Below are 20,761 nucleotides of genomic sequence, written 5' to 3'. Positions count from 1 at the left end.
AACCTTCTGCAATACCCGCCACATTAATTTGAATGCATTACCTGTGAATTTGATCCTGTCTGCTGGAGCGAACAGGAGCGAGGCCATCAATCTCATCGAAAAAGATGATGGAGGGTCTCATGAGGTATGCCTGCCAGAAGGACAGGAAGTGTTAGGTGTGTGGCTGGACAATCTCATACCTAACACATCAACACCTAACAGCTATGTTTCCATCACCCTGTTTTTATGCGCATTTTGAAGTATGGCATCAGAAACGAGAGATGCCAAATTTTTTTTTTAAAACTTAAATCGCAAAAACGTTTACAGGTGGCTTGAGGTGGGTTTTAACTTGTGCGAAAAAAGTTAATGCGAATAATGGGAGATGGAAACACATTTGCCGAATAAATTCTGACATAGCGCACATTAAACCCACGTGACTGGGAATTTCGGCTCTTTTTAGGGAACCGAACCGGATCATTTGGCTCAGCTCAGTAATAAGAGTGTAGGCCTGTGTGTGTTACGTGATATTAAGGATGATCTTTACACCACACTGCTCGACCACATGCACTCCATGCAGTGACTGAATATTATGTTAATGTGTAGCCTACTGTATGTGCATGAGATGAATCGAGAGCCGCGGCACCGGTAATGTCATCACACATGATCACACGCATATACACATCAAAATAACATTCAGATAGTGACTACTTGACGTGTGTGAAAGGATAATCATATTATTCTGTCTTGTATTAATATACAAAAATGGAAAATGGCTCTCAGACGGGAACCGACTATACCCGTTCACTTAAAGGAGTCGGCTCAGAGTCCGACACATCACTATTGTTTCGGCTCATGGTGTTTTATTTACTGTTGGTTACTATACAAATTTGGAAGATTAGCTTTACGTTTGGATGGAAACCCAGCTATTGACACCTGTTTTTTTGTTTTTTTTATAGGGATATGTGATTCTAGACAACAAGAGATACACTAAAAGAACGAACAAAGAAGAAGCTTTGGGGGGGGGACACTATTTAAAAGATCCTGTATTATGATTTTACAGTAGAAAATAATAAATTGTTTGTTTGTTTTTTTTGCTTGATGGTTGCTTCAGTGGTGGTGGGAGGTCAAATTTATATTTATTTTATATAGAGTGCCAAGTGCAAATCTTTTTTCCTAAAATTGTGAAAAAATCATAACATAACTGTAAATAGCATAATTATATGATTTATTCTAATAACATATAAAATCAATCGTTTATTATCATGGTTTAAATTAGATGTTAAATACTATAATACAGTCTAAGGTTTTTATAATATAACATTTATTAAACTCATTAATTTTATTAATGTTATTATTATTATTATTATTATTATGTAAATTACAAATTGGATTTAAAACTGCAAACTTAAACTCCAAAGAAGTTTAACACTTATCGGAAGTATTTAACACTTAGACTTTTCCAAATCATTAGAACTACTGCGCTTGTTAAGTCTGACATCACACGTCACCGTTTCAACTTTTATGAATCATTAAAATATTGGTGTCTCTCTCTATGAACCCAGAGACTGTAGTGTACACCATGAGTTTATAAAACCTTCCTTAAATGTGTAATATGAATAAATAGTGATCATAAACAGCTGTTGAGATAGTATTCTCTCTTGAAACAAGTGGATGTTTGGACCCGGAAATGGTATTCCATTCATTACAACTTTACAAACGGCCAGGAATGTGCAATATCTGTTCATCAACAAATATCACCTCACAGACAACATAAACTAGCTCAAGGTCATACTGGGATCAGGGTTGTGAGGTTGTCTACTAGATCACCTGGTCAAAAAGTAGGCGGAGCTGTCGCTCAGACTCTCCCACCCATTTGCTGAGGCAGTCTGCGCCCTTGCGCATGAAAAAAGACACCTTCCTGTCACCCTGACTGCATTCATTAGCCAAAGCCCGCGCCACCAGCGTCTTCCCAGTTCCTGGAGGTCCATAGAACAGACATCCTCTGCAAAGAGGGGGGAAAATTGTTGGCGTCAACCTCAGCCAGCACGCCAAGAGACGTTTACGCGCATGATGCATATTACACACAAAACAGGAAAACTCTTGTGAAAGAAAATCACGTAAGCAATAAGCCACACCTTGGAGGCTGGATCTTAAACTTCTCAAACACTTCTGGATATAGTAGAGGAAAGACGACCATTTCTTTCAAAGACTGGATGTGGTGGGTGAGACCTCCAACACTGTCAAACTTCACCTGCATTGAAAGAGACAAGAACATATGCTAGCCAACAAAGCATCTTTTTCCTCAATGGAAATCAATGAAGCATCAAGGAGATGATAATGAATTGAATGTACATGAGTATAAAACTTCAAGACTCACAGAAGTGTCCAGATTCATGGGATCCACATCCGCTAAACTGGCACCGACTTTTACTCGGTCTCGAAGGACACCGCTAGCCAAATCCTCTGTCCGCAGGTTCATGGGTAGACACCTGTCACACAATATAGACAAATAACAGTTCAACATCAAACCTTAGTTAAGTTCACACACTTCAGCTCCGTAACAAGCCACGAATTGAGTGAATAAACAGTCATTCAGTTTGGTAATGTCACCTGTTACGAGCTCGGCTCATGCTTTTGCTTTTCCGCCTTTCAAAACGCTCTTCGTCTGATGATGATGTTGATTCACTGCTGTGAATGGCATGTTTCTTTACTCTGGTGATAAAAATACAGAAGACAAAAAAATTATAAATAACCCTCCAAAAATCATAAAACATACAACAGGGAGAAATGAGACATAAGGACAGAAACATCTGGACAGCTGCAAAAAAACATTATTCACCTAATATGGCTTCTTCTTGCAGGAGATCGGTGTGTGTCGAACAGAGAGCCCTTGCTTTGCTTCCTGTTCACTGGCTCTGAGAAAACACAAATAATAAATAAAAAAATACATTCAAAAGGCAAAAATCATCATTTAAAATATTTAAATAATTGCACAGACTACAAGGCTTAAGTTTGTGCGAGCCAGAGAGAGCGAGCATAGAGAGCTTTGTTGTCCAAAGCGAGTACCTATTGGGGGAGCTTCATATCGCTGCACAGTTTTACGCTGCCTGAGGTTATAAGGTCTGTCGTTCTCCTCTCCAACCTCTTCTGCCTCGTCTCCTTCATCGTCTTCATCATCATCAGCCTCCACATCTTCATCCTCCTCTCCCTCCTCATGAGACTCTTAAAAATGAGAAAGAGGACTGTTTGCAACAGTTTTCAAAGCAGTACTCTTTTTGCTTGGTGCCAGATTTTTCATACAATAATATGCCACAGTATAAATGTTATATCTTGTTCTCTACCATTATTTGTTCTCCTCATAAGTCCACAATCCACATATACCTTCAGTTCCTTCCTCCTCTTCAGGGCCCTTTGATTTGCTCATGACTTTGTGATGCCCCTGCATTCCATACGAGTTCCTCCGCAAAGACTTCCTCCTCTTCACACGGGAGTACATGTCCATGTTTTCCTGAACCAAAAAAATTAAATGAATAAATAAATAAACATATAAATGAGAAATGCGGAGAAGAATCAATGGAGCAATGTAGTTTGTAGTATGCGAGTTGACTCATCAGTGGGTTCACAGCCCACACTGAAGAGAGAGGCCAATGCTTCAGAGTAACACAGGATTTTAATAACCTCAGTGCGAGCAATCGTTTGCTTAATGAGATGGAAAACAAGGCGGCCCAATTGTTCTGCTGTGTAATCAGTGTTAAAGGATAGGAGGAGTCACCAGTTCAGTGTCCGTCCACATGCGGAGGCGCTCCACTTCCCGATTCTGCCGTATGCTGCTGATGTTGTCCATCTCTTGAAGAACTGCTTCTGCCGTACTAACAACAGACAAGTAGAGTTGTAAAAATGTTAAACTGAAATTTAAAAATGATTTTAAAAAAACCAAGCGATACACATAGATACATAGATACACACGGGAGCGTTTAAAAGCAGGCGTCTATCAGCGGATCCCTAATATATCTGCTTATAGACGGATCCACTGATAGACGCCACTTTCAAACGCTCCTGTGTGTATCAGTGTAAGCACTCGAAGAGCGTCAAAGATGTCATTGTTGATTATTGTAGACAATCACAGACATACATGTTGAGCGCATCAACACAATGGCCAATCAGAAGTGTTTAAGAATCCGTTCAACAGCGCTCAAAATGCTAGAGGGAAATGCTGGTATTTTTAGTCTAATAAAACAATAGTTCTCGAACTGTGATACACAAACATATTCAGATATTTAAAAATAGTAAAAATCAGTAGAGAGCTCATAAAGAGGTTTACTAAGCTTCAGTATGGAGTAACATCGCTCAGAACGAGTCAAGCAGCTCAGCCCATTCATGTGCCACACCAGCAGGTCTCCTCTCTCCAATACACTTCCACCATCTGTCTTTGACTAGCAGCAACATGTTAGCTCACACTAAAATCCTTGATAGGACACAGCCTAGTAAATCCATTGGTTAAAATTGCATTTCAACGTTATCTTGTCGCATCTGTAATGGTATATATACACTGACTACAAAACTCAGCTCAGTGCCGCTCAAAAAGCTCTGGGGTGTGTCTGAAGTGAGTGTGTTTAATTTTTTTGTTCAGGACACGGCCAATATAATCATCATATATAGCCTACATTCAATTACAGTTGGAAAGATGCAAGCTTTGTTTCCCAATGCCCAAAATAAAAATACGGTGTCAAATTAATCAACTTTTTAAACCCAACCTATTCTATTCTCAATGACAACATCCACACAGCAATATTTAGCAAATACGCAACAACTGCAAAGCGTTCAATATGTAAACAATATAATAAAGCACTAATTCCTGCAGAAACTAATTCCTGGAAAACTTGCATATTTTTAAACGCTCATAACGAACACAATGATTGGCTGCCACCTGACATTTTTCGCTTGGCATTTGCATAAAGTTGAGCATTTATGAACCTTTCGATGCTTTCAACATAGTCTCCGATCTGCTGTCAATCCCACAATCCACAGCGCGAGTGTGTTGCTTGGCTCACATTGGACTTAAATGAAAATGCCACTTTTTGCCAGTGTAAATATGCCATGTGTTCAACAACGTCAAACCACAAATGTGTGTTCAATCACAAAACCTTCCCTGAGAAAGACAGGCAAAAGGCAGATTTATTTACAGTATAAAAGAGCTCAAGATAAGATTTTTAACACAAGTACAGTCATTTGCAGTCTTTGTATCATTAAGGTGGAATTTAAACAACACAGAAGCTCAAATGAGTGTGAAATATTACCAAAGGCAGATGCATGTCATTTATAAAAAATTTGACAAAGACTTACAAGATTTAATGAAGCAAAGACTACATCTTTTTCAAGTACAGCCAGAAGCTGCTTAAGTACCCCTGGGATACATGTAGCCTTGGCTGGGAATCACCAATTATATCAGAAACCATTATGTGCATGAATGCAAGCTGAACAACTGCCATCACTATACATAGTGAGCCCACTTCTAGATCGGCTCGTGAACTCTGTATATGGTCTTGTTTTAGCTCTTGAGTTTAAAGTGCCTGTTTCTGCAAGAGTAGACCTTGTTGGCTTCAGATGTCTTACTAATTATACACTAGCTACTCAAAATCATGAGGGAATTATAACGTACGCACACAAAGTCCAAACAGAACATGATTTCGAACTGTGAGCTCTTAGTGGGGTGAAATTCTAGTTGGTATGTAGTCATGAAGCGGAAAAGTACCATCCAACATCATTTGATGCTCAATAACTTTACAGAAAGACAACCAGGAGATTAATAATTTGCTGACTGTTTGGGCCAACACTGAATAGGTGTCTAGACGTGTAAATGTAGTTAATCATGTGTTCATGTTTACATTTGTCTGTTGTCAGTAAGAAAAGAAGCAAAGATCCTGAACAAGCTGTTTCATAAGTTCATTGGCAATAAATTGTCTTTTTGCACTGGAGAGAAAGTCTCAAGTTTGGAATTTACTTTATTTCAAGGAAACAATCATCATATTTCGGGCATGAATTAACTACACATACAAGCATCAGATTTTACCTGTTGACAAGTTGGTCGAAAAGTAAACTCTGATTGAGGTGTTCGAATTGGGACTTCCTGATGCGACGGCTTCTCTTGAGCTCAACATGACCGTTCATACGACCATGGTCCCCCTCTGATGTAGAATCACCCCTCAGACTCATTCGACCTATGCGTTAAAAAAAGGGGTTACTAAAGTCATCCCCTGATGAACATCAAACGTACCCTCATGTGTTTCATAATCAGACATCAAACCTGATGTAACTCATCTAAATGCGGTCTATTTGTTTTGAGTGTTACAGATCGACAGAGTACCAAATTAAGTTCTCTTTAATGACTTATTGAGTAGGGCTGCACGATACTGAAGAAAATTGCGATATGCGATAACTCATTAAATAATGCGATATTCGATATGGGATACAATAATGCTTAAAGTGTGTAAAATAAACTTAAATTATCTTTAAAATATATTTAAAATTATATAACCAACATGTGTGTTTCACATTCTTTTTGGGACAAGAAAACATCCCTAAACTTCTGAAAGTGAACAGCAGTGTTTTACTGTAGCATAAGAAAAAAGTGTTAACCACGGGGTTCAGGGTTTCAGGTTATCCTACATTAGGTTTATTATTTAACAACAGAAACTGAATAATCAAATGTAAAAATAAAACACTGCTTAGTTTTCACTGTATGAATTAAAGATATACTGATTCTTATTAACGCTACAAAAGTTATTCAGCCAAGAGCAGTGAGTTATTTTCTCTTTGTCTTTTATTCATGACCCCAGTTATCGCAAGCCATTGCAATATGCATATCACGATAGATACATTTGCGATATTTCGATAATTTCAATATATTGTGCAGCCCTAGCTTGAATGGTCAAAAACACACAAAATTAAGTCAAAATCCCATTTTGGGAGGGTATCCACAATATACACAGTCAGTTATGTCAAAAGTGAACATAAACAGCTGGGAAAGAAATCGGATGTGTGTTCTCCCAATATTGGGTGAGCCTCCCTTGTAAGCTTTCAATAAAGAACGATTCAGTAAATTAAAATGAATACACTAATATACACTTACTGTGTCCATTCTGCAAGGCACCAGTGGACAACCTGGAAGACAAGGTGAAAATGCATGAGAAAATAGCTCTTAACAAATAGTATAAAAAGACAGAAAAGTCCTTGTTTTAGTGCATAATTAACAGAAACACCTAATATTTTTTTCTTTGAGTAAAAGCAATTCTTGTCTAAATACCTTTTGTCAAAACATATTGAAAATTATGTTTAGATTTGCTGCATGTCACGTTGCTCATTTGCCATGTAGACAGTGTAAAAGCCAATATGCACTAAAAGCGAGCAACACAAAACTAAAATGCTGCAACACTGATTATAATGGGATGAGATCATCAAAATACCACAAACAATAAGTATTAACCATGCAACTCTACATCGACTGTCCGACCTCACCTAGTACAGTGTTTGGACATGGTCCATGAGCCTCTCTGGCCTTTACTCTGGGGACTTGGAGAAGTATCAGTAGAACTTGGTGGCGTCTGTCTGCGTGTCCTCTTGGGAGGTGGGGACAAACGTGGGCTACTGCTATTAACATCACTGCTGGGCTCTTTCTATAACAGGCAGAGGTGTGTAGGATATTAAAAAGCTTGCACAAGCATGCAGAATACACAGAGATAATTATGATGATGGCAAGTCCACACTCAAATATGATCTGCACTAGGGACACTTGACACAATATCACAGCTGAGGCCTAGAGTCGCCTGAAAGAATTCACGTGAAATCGGATTCACGTGAAATTGACTTCATCATCCTCTATTGACCCGGTGAGCGAAGGACTCATGTCATCTCCCAGATTCTTCATCCTCTCCTCCCAGATCTCATTCAAACTCATCCCTGCTGACTAAATAAGCCTATGATTCATACCCACCGTTTACACCACACAATAACATGCAAGATAAGAAAATAAAGAGTTTGAGGTTGAACTAGCCAAAATTATGAAATCATGCTATTCCAATACTTTATAACCAAATCATTTCCATGACCTTTTCCAGTCATTTGCTAAACACTGGATAATTTTTTTTTTGCAAATCACTATTGAATCACTCAGAACGATTTGTGAATCGGTTTGATGATACAGTCAAAAGAACAGACTCACTCAGCCATAAATAATACATCACAATAGCTTTGCGAACAAGTTTTGCTCACAAAAATTTCACTAATTATATATTTTTTAGATACATCTATATTCACTATATAATTTATATGGATATGGAGCGCAGACCAAATTCATTGCCAGAGGACAAGCCACTTATGCCAGAAACTTGTGGCAGCCTATCTAATACTTATTATTCAAAAAACTTCAAGCATTCTTGACAACTTGCACAGAACTTGATAATTAATCTGAACACCCTTGCAAAAAGTATTGTGGTCGTACTGATGACATCAGACGGTAACATCAGCATGGAACTTCACTGCTCTAACATACAGTACAGTACCATGACAATACCATGGTACATGTCCAAAAAACATTGTAGTTCCATAATATCACGATAACTATGATATGAATGCGGGATTATCGTTCCAAACGGCCTTCCTAATGTGCACAACCACAAAAACAACCTGTGCCAAGAGCCGATAACACACAGAATCAGAAGTTTCACCTAAATACTCTCAAGTTCAAAGTTTACTTTACAAAAGAATCACGAACAATGTCTGTTTTGAGCCACAAGGGGTCTGTCTCAGCTGAGCTTTTCCCTTCCCCCAACACTAGCTTGTTTTATTGTTGAAGACACACGGAGGACGAGACGTTTTTTATCCGACAAAAGGTGACAAACGCGCATTTGTTGTGACTGTTATTCGGTGCGTCGGAGCGCGTGACAGCATGGCGCGCGCCGGTACCTCTCGAGCGCAACAAACACACAGCAACAAAATAACGCTCGATTCTTGTAAGCGAGTCGGTTCGATTGAACTGTTGTTTTCGGTGATCCGATTCACTTAATTAATCACTCAAAACGCTGCCATTTCTTTTTTGTGGCGAATTGTTTTCAAACTGCTTATGTTTTCAAAACGTTTGTAATAAAACTATATTTTTATTTTTAGCTTCACCTCGGTGCTCCTACTCCAATTTTTATTTTTTACACATAGATAGGTGTATACAGACATTTCCCTACCTGCTCGAAAAAAATATATACTGTCAAATATTAAGTTATATATCGTTGTCAGTTTTACTGCCAAAGTTATCAAAGTGAAGTACCATGCAAACACAGCGAATCTGTTAACTCGGTTCATTCAAAAGAATCGGTTCAATAGAACGATTCATTCGCGAATCGGACACCAATATAACAAAGACAACTTATGGGCACTGAGTGCATTAAACCAGCCAGCCGGCTTTATTAAAGTCCAGCTAGTATGTGTGACAAAACACATAAAACTAAGCGATACGCCACGATTAAGCGCTGTCGTGTCATTAAACTGCAATTTCTGCATCGCCAAGTGTCACTCAAGGCGCAATTTGGGAACAAAAGATGTGGACATCCATTCATCCAGCCATTTATCTATACATCCATCCATCCATCCATGCATCCATCTCCAAGAGGTCAGAGTGAACAGCTCGCTAACCGGCTGGCGGAGAGAATAGGCTGCCGGTGTCTCTCTCTTCCTTACACGGCTGTTGTGCTCGTCCAAGTTTGGGGTGTTCCTCTGAGACGACCTCGTCCGGCCCGAGATGAAGGGACTGACGGGCTTGTGATCCGAGCTCTTCCTGGTGTTCACCATGATTGCTGTCTGTCTCCGCTGATAGACAGTTCCTATCCTGTAGCTCTTGTCAGTTGCTTTCGTTCTGACTGTGTCTCTCAGCTAGTAGAGAGCCGAGGCGCCATTTCTCTTTCTCTCTCTCTCCCTCTGCTGTCAGCCAGCCGAAACTCTCCGGCGAGCCACTTCCGCTTCAGAGAGAAGCGTGAGTGCGCGCGCTTGTATGAAGTTGGCGCCAGAGAAATTTTTAAAAATAGATTTGTATACAAGAGGTGAGAAAATGAGAAATAATACGTTGTTTTTCTTTTGGTTATATTTACACGAGCGGTTCTGGCAGTAGGGTAATGTTTTAATACATTTCTTTACAATAAATTAAATGATTCAAAATATTATATTTATTTGGTGAAGGAAATTGTAAAAGTTACATTTTTAAAGTTACAAAATGTGTTAACTATCTTTCTAGTCTTTTTCTTGAGTAACAAAACAGCGGTCCACAGTCATATAATTTTTGAACATGCAACTTACCATGGTAGTACTATGGTATTTTTAAGTACCCTGGACAGTACCGTATATCAAAGCATCATATTACCATCGAATATTTTCACTGTGTCATGGTACTGCCACAGTACTTTTTGTTAAGGTGTTGTTGCCAAAAAAGTATGAATAGGATATTGTTAAATTACAATTAATTGTAATAATTATTACATATTTTCTAACCTGAAAATATCAGGGACATTGAATGTGTGACTTTCAGGAATGAAAAATAAATTATCATCTTAAAAGGTCATGGAAATTCTTCAAGTCTATATGATTTTTTCCTAGTCTAGTTTTTGTATTTTTTAAATACATTTATGATTTTCCATCCCATACAGATGTACTTTAACATCTTTGTTCATATCAAGTGCTGACAGACAGAAAGAAATTTGGAAAATGTAATTTGCACTTACAAAACTCTATGGCTGCATCCAAAAGCTTAAAAATGCTTTTAGAGCTTTTAAAGATGCATTTCTAGGCATCGAGCCATGTCCTAATACAATGGTAGCTTAACTTCCTGTCCACTGAGATACCTTTGTCTGATGGATTTTTGAAGGCAGCATAGATGTATCCTTCGCTGCCTTTGATATCCCACAATCCTGTGCTTTCCATTCTGTGACAGTTGAGCTAGAAAATAAAGATGGCGTCTGAAAGTTGCGGTTGGTGGTCAGTTTGTGTAAATGTAAATTTTTGACCAACTTTTTTCACTTTTGATGCGATTTCTAGCGAGAAATTACTATTGTACTAATTAAACATTTGCTTAGTTATCACTAAAGCTCTCTCTATTCTGCTCATCAAACCGTTACTCTGCCTCAGAAGTTTTGTGAGGTATACTTCGTGCCCAAATGCTGCCTGCAAGTTTTCGGAGGCAGTCTAAATGGGAAGCTGCGTTCACGCTATGTCGTAATTACCGTAATTTCGAGATGACAACACGTGACGTTCTACTCAAAGCTGTTAATGCGTTTCAATGGCAACATATTCAATGGCTAAATAATGCTGCGCTCATGTCAGAATGCTTTCAAATCGCTTTCGCTGTACTTTGATGTTATTCAAAGATCGTTCTGCGCAGCGCCGCTTCAAGTCGAACTCACCTTCAATCTGCAGTATAGCGGCCACATGGTACAAGTCATAGCTCTCATAAAATTACGAGTTTACACGTAGTTACAAGCACAAGAAGACTTTTTTCAGTTCAGAATCGTTACGGTAATTACGAAATGGTGTGAACGCACCTTGAATCTGCAGTGGTCAGGTGGTACAGCGTCAAGTTGTAATTACGAGTTCTAAGAGTATGTGGAGGCTTTTTACAAGTTGGAATCTCGTAATTACGGTAATTACAACATGGAGTGAATGCACCTTGATTATCTTTGCCTAAAAAAATTGTTATTAAAGGGTTAGTTTACCCTTTACTACTCACCCTCATGTCATTCCAATCCTGTAAGACATTCGTTCAACTTCGGAACATAAATTAATATATTTTTGATGAAATCTGAGAGCTTTAATAAAAGCATAAATTAAATGTTCATCATATAAAGCGATCAAGTCTCTTCAAAAAAATTTAAAAGTGTCAGTTGCGTAGCTGTCAATGGAGGGACAGGAAGCTCTCAGATTTCATCAAAAAGATCTTCATTTGTGTTCCGAAGATGAATGAAAGTCTTACGGGTTTGGAACAACATGAGGGTGAGTAATTAATGACAGAATTTTCATTTTTGGTTGAACTATTCCTTTAACAGTGTTAATCAATCAATCAATCAGACTTCATAACAGACTCTGGGTCCAAATAAAAAACAAGACAATAAAATACATAATACATAAAATAAACATATTAAAAAAATATTAATACAGATACAACGGTACCAGTGTCTCCACAACTTGGACAGGTAACATGAATCTGTGACTCTTATATTCGATAAGCCACAATAATTAAATTTTCAGAATGCAACTGCAACTTTAACAATAATGATTATTGTCAGAAAGGTTTCCTGGACCCTCTTCTGTCTTCCATTGGTCGAGCAAACTCATAGCCCCGCCCCAAATTCACACCTCTTCAAACCTTTCTGATTGGCTAGCATTTGCTGACATTCTTGGCTGTTTACAAGCTAAAGCCTTTAGCTATCAGTATGATTTCTCAGGAGGACATTATTATTTAAGTAATAAATATCAGGTAGTAGGGTCAGGTTATGTGGGGTATTAAAAATCGCTTCGAGCAGCTTTGCTGAGGGTATTTTATTTCTGTACTGCTGACTGCATTCACCATCTGTCACTGTCTACACCCAAAACAAACACACATGCCAGTATTTATTCAACTACGTTCAATGAACCATCTCATTATATTCATATCAGTACGTAAAACACCATTCCAAGAGCATTTTGGCCTTGCTATGTCATAGTGACGTGTGCACAAACGTAAGGTCTGTAGACGTCACAGGAATGGTGGACTGCTGTAGCGTAAGGATCCGCATGACAACTGTGAGAAACTTACGAGCCGAAGAGACAGTTTTACATCACCATTGAAGCCTTACACTGGTAACCATCTACAGTTTATAATCGGAATTATTAGCCTGCGATTCAGAAATGATGTGTTGTGGGTTATAGCGCTTGTTTTCCGTCATAACGGATCGCAGTGCGCTTGCGTGGTCTCTACACTATCCTTACGTAATTGTGGCGCACTGCTTTCATTTATTATGCTGCCTTTGACCTGTTTGTTACGGTGAATATTAATACGAAGCTTAAAGCATGCACGTGGGTGCCTTTACCTACCAGAGATTGACCTTAAAACATTTGATTAAATAAACTGAGGGTATTGGTAAACACATTATAACGTCATGTAGTTTATTGTCAGTGCATCATGACGTCATCATTCAGTATTAATAAGCAGCTGATCGCATGTCAAATGTTGATCAGTGTAATATTGATAAATTGTATTTGTACCCTTCAAATGCTTCAGATGTTTTTTTTTATGGCACATGTCCAAAAATCCATAGTAGCCTACGCTTTGATACTATTTGCAAGTGCGTATTTTTGGACATACTTTGGTAATGCCAAATGTTTTGGACGTGCAATGTGGTATTCATTGAAGTACAGTGAATGTAATAACACATGCATTTAATAATCTTTCAGTACAGTTGTATATGCCAAAGTGCCCTAATACCATTATTAAGGTCATTTTAAGGGTTTTATTTTTGTAATACTTATTTTTATCTAACATATTTCTATTTATTCTTTTTATAATATTTCTTTTAATTTGAATAATTATTTCATTCAATATCAAAGAACTGTACAGTAATTACAATTGATATCAGTATAATAGTGGTAATTTCTGGTCAGTTGAAAATCATTTTTGCCTATATATTTACTGGTCTGGTATGAAAGCAGATCGATATTTTGAGAATTTCAGATCTCACTGCACCTGTCAATCTCAGATAGAAAAACCCCATGAATTATTCAGGAAGCACTGATGCAGTGGTTACATTGACTTGCACCATCCCTTATAAATATATGCCCGCATACGTTTGTGTTGCAAGATGGACAGCAGAAGACGTCATGATGAAAGATATTGATTCAAGAAAAAGGTCTCAAGATGACACATGGTAAGTCCGCTATACAAAGCTCTGTCTATTATCCGACTTGAAACATCATGCAAGTATCATTTCACCATTACTGAATGTTCATAATTGAACGCTTTGTTGCCTTCATGAGCTCTTAGGTGTGAAGGGGCACAAAATGATGAAGAGGAGGATGATGAGGAGGCAAGCCCTCTTAGATCGAGTTTCTCCGTCGAGGACCTGCTCGATGAGGTGGAGAAGATCAGCAGTGTCGCCAGTAGCGGCAAAAAGGTCAGGCTGTTCATATGAGACGTCTTGTGTGCATTCAGAGCATCCAGGTGGTTACCTAAAATAAAAATGTTGTTGAAAAAATAGTACATCAGGTTAATGTCAGGTAGGGGTGGGCAATCTATCTATAAATTACAGAAACGTCTGTCTGTCTGTCTGTTATTCACGTATCTCTCGAACCGTTAGTCCGATGTATTTCAAACTTGACAGGTGTCTCGCTACGGGCACGAGTAAGTGCAGTGCCAAGTTTGACGTTGTTTGGATGAGAAATGCAAAAGATATCGTTAAAAATACCTGTCAAAGAAGCCCCAAGAAGGTTGTGGTTTAAAGGGACTATGTGTAGCTTTTTAGGTATTTTATTATCTAAAATCAATATTTTTATTAATAAATGTGCCCTCAATGGTGTACAAATACCTATGCCAATGATCAGACTAATCCTCGTAAACGAAGAATTTATTATCTTTATATACATGGGACGGGTAGGTCCACGGAGGCTTCCATGTAGTTCCGCCATCTTGAAATTAACATAGTTAATGTTTTTCACAGTCAGTAATTCATACTGTAGCATTCTTTTTTTTGTTGTTTCAAGTTTCAGTTTGTTTTAAATAACAAACCTGTTCACCCGAAGAAAAACTCGAAGTGCTATTATAAGACATCCTGTCATAGCTTTTTGGTACATAACGGCTACCGTAGATGCAACGCGCATTTGAAAAAGTGAGGCGCTGGAGAGCATTATTCGTTTGAATGCAAAATGCAATTTCACCACTAGATGGGAGAAATTCCTACACACAGTCCCTTTAAAAATAAACATTCTGAATATAAACACTCTGTCAGCTACACTGTTTACTATTATATTTTATTCACAGCCATCATTTGTAGTAACCTAGCCTGCTCCCTGAATTCAATGCGTTCACAGTCTCTTTCACGGGCACCAAACCAACAATTACTAAAAACACACACAAAAACTGATTTTGCACGGGCATTTTGCACTGGTATGACTAAATTCCTATTTCACAATATGATGCATTTTATTTCACAATAACGATATATATCACAAAATAGTTATTTTTTCTCATTTCTGTTATTAAAAATAAGAAAAAAGAAGCAAATTACAAATAATTGGACTAATACAATATAGCAAAAATTTGAATTAAACAAATTACGTTTTTCAGGTACAATAGGTGTATTTAGTATGTAGTTAGAATTAGTACAGAAATGTAATAATCAAATGTAAAATTGCATAGTCTTCACTGTATGAATTACATATAAATGTATGCTTATTAAAGCTAAAAAAGTTATTGATTCAAGAGCAGTAAGTTATGTGCACAACATTTTAGTGTGCTTAATAACACTCTTTAACATCAAGCACGTCCTGCACTTTATATTCTCATTCATGCCTTTTATCACTCTGAAGTGCTATATATTTACATACCGCGAGATACATGATGTAGGAAAATCTCTAATGATATACCTTTATACCATGGTAACAATATATATCATCATACCGTCCAGCCTTTATGTCAGCATAAACATGTAATTTCTGATCCACTAGCATCATCAAACAAAAATGCAAAAATTTAGAATTTTCAAAAGTATTTTTAAGGTTGTTTTATGTCCGAACTTTACAGGTGGAGATTGTAGTGAGACTGTGGAAGAATGGCTTCACAGTAAACGACGAGGATTTACGCAGTTACACCCTAGAAGAAAACCAAGAGTTCTTGGAGGCCATTAAAAGAGGGTGAGTATTGTTTTTGTCACTAGCTGTGTGTCCATCCAAATGCAAATTTTTAGGATATCGCATTAAAAAAACACTGGATTGAAGCGCCAAGATGCGTTTAAATTCTAAAAATGCGCATAAAAACTTGTGCGCTCAATTGAGATTAATTTTTATTTATTTGATAATAAGACATGCGCATAAACTACGATGAAAACACATTTACCGAATAAATCCCTCGATGCACAACAAAACACTCATCAGACTTTGGATGTGATTGCATAACTGGACTAAACTGCAGACTAATTTAATTGCACAGGCTTTAAAATACCCATTGTATTATCATGTTTTGTGATTTTTTTCCCCCATCAAATTATGACATACTGACAGAATAAAATTGAAATATATTTAATTGTATTGATTTAAAAATCTTCTATATATATATATATATATATATATATATAGTGAGCTGCCTCTGGAGCTAGAAGGAAGAGCCGAGGATGAAGAACTAGAAATCAACATGGAGGACATGAAAGATGAAGTTTATGTCCCAAAGAAAAAGACCTTCCACCCGTTTACAGGCAGAGGTTACAGACTGGGAAGGTAGCAGGTCCTCTTTTGCATACAGTTTTTATTTATTTATTATTAATTAACCAAGTAAACGCTATTAATTTAGCATAAAAATGAAAGATTTGAGCAAGATTTTAGTTTTTCCGACAAATATCCACTAGGTGTCCTCACAACACTCTTTGATGGTTTGACTGTAAATGTGTTGAAGATTATCTTAGTGTTAGTTAACCCTCTAATCGTATATAAAATCACATGGCACCACAATAATTGCAGTGCATCTGTTAAAAGCCTATCTTTGGAAATTGATTAAGTTGAAATGATTGTCCTCGGCAGTGTGGCCCCGCGAGTGGTGGCCAGGTCTCGGTCGATACACGAGGACTGTTCAGGTCCTCCTCTCCCGGCAGTGGAGCTGAATGAGGACCTTCCCGTGACCTCCCTCCAGATTTGGCTGGCAGACGGTCAGCGGCTCGTGCAGAGGTTTAATCTGAGCCATCGGTGAGTATCATATGGTCGTAGAAGGTGAATTTCACGAAAACATACATGGGTCATATCCCCCTAAAAGTGTGTGTCATTTCTGCAGCAGTATTGTTACGAAATCAAGTACATTTAATACAATTGTTTGGTTATATATTTGTGCCAAGCATCAACTTTAAAAACCTATTATATAACTAAACATAACATAAATTATTGTATACAATTTTTTAAATAGTTAAGTTTGATATGTATATATCATTTGATGCTGGTATGGTGTTAAATAAAAAATAAATAAATCTAATTGAATATGCATTTATATAGTGTAATTTGCTTTCACTGAACACAGCTAAAGTTACAGGCTTTAAACATGATTATGTTTGGATGTTTATTGTCAAAATCCTACCCGGGCATGTTGTGATGCTCTAAATTTGAAATCCTACCCTTAAAAGCTCTTACATAATTGTCATTCATCATTTATGTAATACAATCATGCAAGGTAAAATGGAAGAATCGTAAGCTGCAACTTTGCGGCAGATCAAATCAGATTATGCCGGATTTAACGTATGCGTCACAACATGTAAGGATTTCATGCCTCCGACTTGAACATGATTGCTAAGATGTGGCTGCAAAGCTCCCTGAGAAGATGCATTCATGTTGGCTTTTATGTAATTGGTCCAGGATCAGTGATGTGCAGCATTTTGTGGAGCAGGCTCAGAGAACGGACGCTCAGTTCATCCTGACTACATCCCTGCCGTTCCGAGAGCTGACAGATGAGGGGCAGAGTTTGGAAGAAGCCAACTTAGCGAATGCCGTCATCATTCAGAGGCCTCTCAACACACAAGCTTCTTTCGGTCACTCCTGACTGTTCCTGCTTTCACCAGAGACTCTGATCTTATGGTTCCACCCATGTTTGGGTAACATTTTATAAATCCATCTCCCTTAAAACCGTAAAAGCCAATGTTTTTGTCTGGTTCTGAATACAGGGGTCCTTTGGACATCACTATGACTGTATAAATGGCCACTCAACTCAAATAGCTTTAAAGGAATAGTTCACCCAAAAATTGAAAAATATCACTGACTTGCAGCAAGCTAACAACCCACTGGACTAAAAGATTATCAGTAAATGATGACTTAAATTTCAGTCCAATAAATGGTAAGTGATGATAACGTTTTCTTATTTAGGTGTATTATTCCTTTTACAATTATGTTTTCTTTTTTAATTTTCCCATCATGTTCTTTCACAACTGGAAGTGTTGGCCTTTTCTGATGCAATGCAGTATGCACAAGCCAAGTCTTTAACCTTCACGATTATACATGTTTACACATGGATCGATGAAGAAGTCAGATCATGGAAGCTTCCATGATGCTTAATGAAGTTCTGTGCTGGTATGTCTTATAATGTACTGTTAAGTTATAAATGTCAAATGTTTATGCACTTTGCCTAAGACAGAGGCTCTGTTATAAAGACCTCGGCTTGCAATAAACCTACTGATGATATGCTGATTCCTTTTCTCATTTCAGTGGGTTCTAATATGTCTTAAATGCACACAGAGCTGATAAGTATAATTGTATGAGACTTTCTGAGTATGTGCTTTTTTTGTTGCATGAATGGACTTGGATCGTTCTTCTACTTTTAAATATTTTATAAGTGATATGAGCTCATGAAGGTTTTTTTAAAGATCATGCAGATCAGTTGTCTTAAGAGTAGTGTATATGCTTATCCACTATCAATCTGCAATGCAATTCATTCAAACCATCTTCATCACTAATCTATTTCTAGTCTCCACCGTTGTTCAATGTGAATCTCATTCTAACTGTCTTTTTAAACTTCCTGTTCATTTCCACGTATTGTTTATCATTGCACAAAATACATTTACTTGTAATGCCAACCATATGGTCAATGTCCTGGCCAGGGGGCTGAATGTCAAGAATTTCTAAAGTACATTAAGGTTGGTTTGACTATTTTGATCAGGTCTTGCAACCATGATGAGAATTTTTTTATAATTTACTAGAAAGTTTATATCTGGGATTTTGTGAGCAGTTCATGCATAATGTGTATTTTCTTTTCATGCAAGTCATGGCAAACGTATGTCTATTCACCTCTCTGAGTCAGGTTGACTGATGTGAAACTAAAAGATTTTATTCATTTTGTTTTGCTACTAATTGTAATTTATGCATAAAATATCTGGTTTATTCTACAGAGACTTAATTATTTTTTTGTCCACTATAGCTGTGTCTCTTACTACTGGTTCTTCTAATTTCTTAACATGTAAATATTTGTATGAACATAAAAATATCCAGCAATTGAGACATAAACTGGACAAATGAGTCCCTTGATCAAGGGCAGTCAGTATGTGGTTTGGCCACCGGTTTGGCTACAGTGCGTCGCGTCCTCATGGACAACACCAGATCTGCCAGATCTTGCTGTGAGATGTTACGACACCCTTCCACCAAGGTACTTGCACATTCTCAAACAATACGTCTGGGGGACACATGGTTTGGCACTGTGAGGACGATCAGCTGTCTTAGGCGTTTTACATTATTATGGACATTGCAGTTATTGCTCTGGCCACATCTGCAGTCCTCATGCAGGTGATCAAGGACCCTGGGCTTCTTTATCCCTGGTGTTTTTCAGAGTCCGTGGAAAGATCTCTTTAGTGTCCTAAGCTAACTCGGACCTCAAAGGACTATTCCACAGGTGCACGTGCAATAATTGTTATTCATTTAATATATAGTATACTGAAAAGGGTACATTTCTTTTTTTGCATCTTCAATATATATGTTTTTATTTTATGTATTTATTTATTTATGTTTATTATTTCAAAACACTAATTTATATCAAATGCCTATATGCTAATAATTGTTTTTAATGTCATGCTGCTTTATTTATTTATTTGTTTATTTATTTTATTCCAGCCGCGTGTCTGTAAGGGCAGTTGAGTCCCACCAAAATATTAATCCAAAACATAGACCTCTGTATAAATATTAATATATTGTATCATGATGTATTATCTATATTAATAATTGTAAATGTGTTTAGCATTCTGCATATTAAAATATTTGCATTTAGACTATTTTAGCCGTAAAGTGAGCAGTATATGTCAAAATTTTGCGTATGGCTTTGCCAGGCATGTATTATTACAGTATAATCCGGGCAGAGGGTGCCTGAGCCCTGGCCAGCTCTACAGCGCCCCACAATTTTCCCAATGTAAATTTGTGGTGAAAAATGGAACTGCAGCGCGTTCTAATTTAGCGCATTTGGGCAGATTTCAGACTGCCCGCTTATTTTCACTTTACCTTACGTAAACCTCGCTCCAGTCCAGACCAAGACGATATCAACCTGCTTCAGATATGTGTATATTAGTCTCCATCAGGTCAGTTACTAGTTCCATGTCTGTTCTGTGAATTAGCATATCAATTTAATGAAAGTACAAATCCATTAGTTTAAATGGTTTGGTTTTAGTCTTTTTTTACAGTCTATGGTTAAAACGTGCTCAGTTCTGTTTTGTTTATGTTTGTTCGGAGATTAGACATGACTTTCTTTTCCTCACTTTACCTTCACAACTTGTTATATTCTAAAACAACATTCTGAGGCAATAAATACTAAGGAAATGTATTGTATAAGATAGCACTTATGCGTGTGTTGTGTGTCCTTAAAGCCTGCCAAGAGCGCCACCCTCAGGCTGAATAACACAAGGACACTAGACCTCTGCCAAAATGTACTGTGTGTCTGCATGTACAAATAAAGCTTACAAACTGTATAACATAAACTAGCGCTTATTATCTGCCCTACCTAAATTTACAATCAGGAGCTGCTACTGGTCACTTCATTTTACTTTGGCCTGTG

The 20,761-nt window shown here is 37.6% G+C and overlaps 2 protein-coding genes across 6 annotated transcripts in view; one reads left to right on the top strand and one right to left on the bottom strand.

Annotated features, from left to right (window-relative positions):
* Window positions 1-9,987, bottom strand: part of atad2b (ATPase family AAA domain containing 2B) — a 99,792-nt gene extending 89,805 nt beyond the window's left edge. The window contains exons 1-13 of one of the 4 annotated variants that reach the window (XM_084091253.1): window positions 9,661-9,987; window positions 7,495-7,652; window positions 7,109-7,140; window positions 6,050-6,197; window positions 3,752-3,848; window positions 3,361-3,487; window positions 3,046-3,201; window positions 2,819-2,894; window positions 2,590-2,691; window positions 2,357-2,468; window positions 2,115-2,230; window positions 1,807-1,981; window positions 42-130 (exon numbers count right to left, since the gene is read on the bottom strand). In XM_084091253.1, the coding sequence (XP_083947379.1) occupies window positions 42-130; window positions 1,807-1,981; window positions 2,115-2,230; window positions 2,357-2,468; window positions 2,590-2,691; window positions 2,819-2,894; window positions 3,046-3,201; window positions 3,361-3,487; window positions 3,752-3,848; window positions 6,050-6,197; window positions 7,109-7,140; window positions 7,495-7,652; window positions 9,661-9,816 (1,544 nt within the window). In that variant the 5' untranslated portion in view covers window positions 9,817-9,987. Of the gene's footprint in view, window positions 1-41; window positions 131-1,806; window positions 1,982-2,114; window positions 2,231-2,356; window positions 2,469-2,589; window positions 2,692-2,818; window positions 2,895-3,045; window positions 3,202-3,360; window positions 3,496-3,751; window positions 3,849-6,049; window positions 6,198-7,108; window positions 7,141-7,494; window positions 7,653-9,660 lie in introns of all 4 variants that reach the window. The other 3 variants (XM_084091252.1, XM_084091255.1, XM_084091254.1) reach the window with 3 other exon arrangements.
* A 2,730-nt stretch (window positions 9,988-12,717) lies between these two features.
* ubxn2a (UBX domain protein 2A) lies at window positions 12,718-18,417 on the top strand. Of its 2 annotated transcripts, none has more exons than XM_084091265.1 (7): window positions 12,718-12,849; window positions 13,848-13,913; window positions 14,023-14,159; window positions 15,785-15,894; window positions 16,336-16,473; window positions 16,774-16,935; window positions 17,593-18,417. In XM_084091265.1, the coding sequence occupies exons 2-7, from the start codon at window positions 13,904-13,906 to the stop codon at window positions 17,774-17,776; spliced, it is 741 nt and encodes a 246-aa protein (XP_083947391.1). In that variant the 5' UTR covers window positions 12,718-12,849; window positions 13,848-13,903; the 3' UTR covers window positions 17,777-18,417. The 2 variants fall into 2 exon arrangements, with proteins under 2 accessions (XP_083947391.1, XP_083947390.1); XM_084091264.1 differs by having other exon boundaries at window positions 12,723-12,849; window positions 14,030-14,159.
* The last annotated feature ends 2,344 nt before the right edge of the window (window positions 18,418-20,761 follow it).

Source organism: Abramis brama (assembly GCF_963993115.1).
Source record: "Abramis brama genome assembly, chromosome: 18".
NCBI classification, from domain to species: domain Eukaryota; kingdom Metazoa; phylum Chordata; class Actinopteri; order Cypriniformes; family Leuciscidae; genus Abramis; species Abramis brama.
Note: the sequence above shows the minus strand (reverse complement) of the source record. Positions and strands in the feature narration are given on the sequence as shown.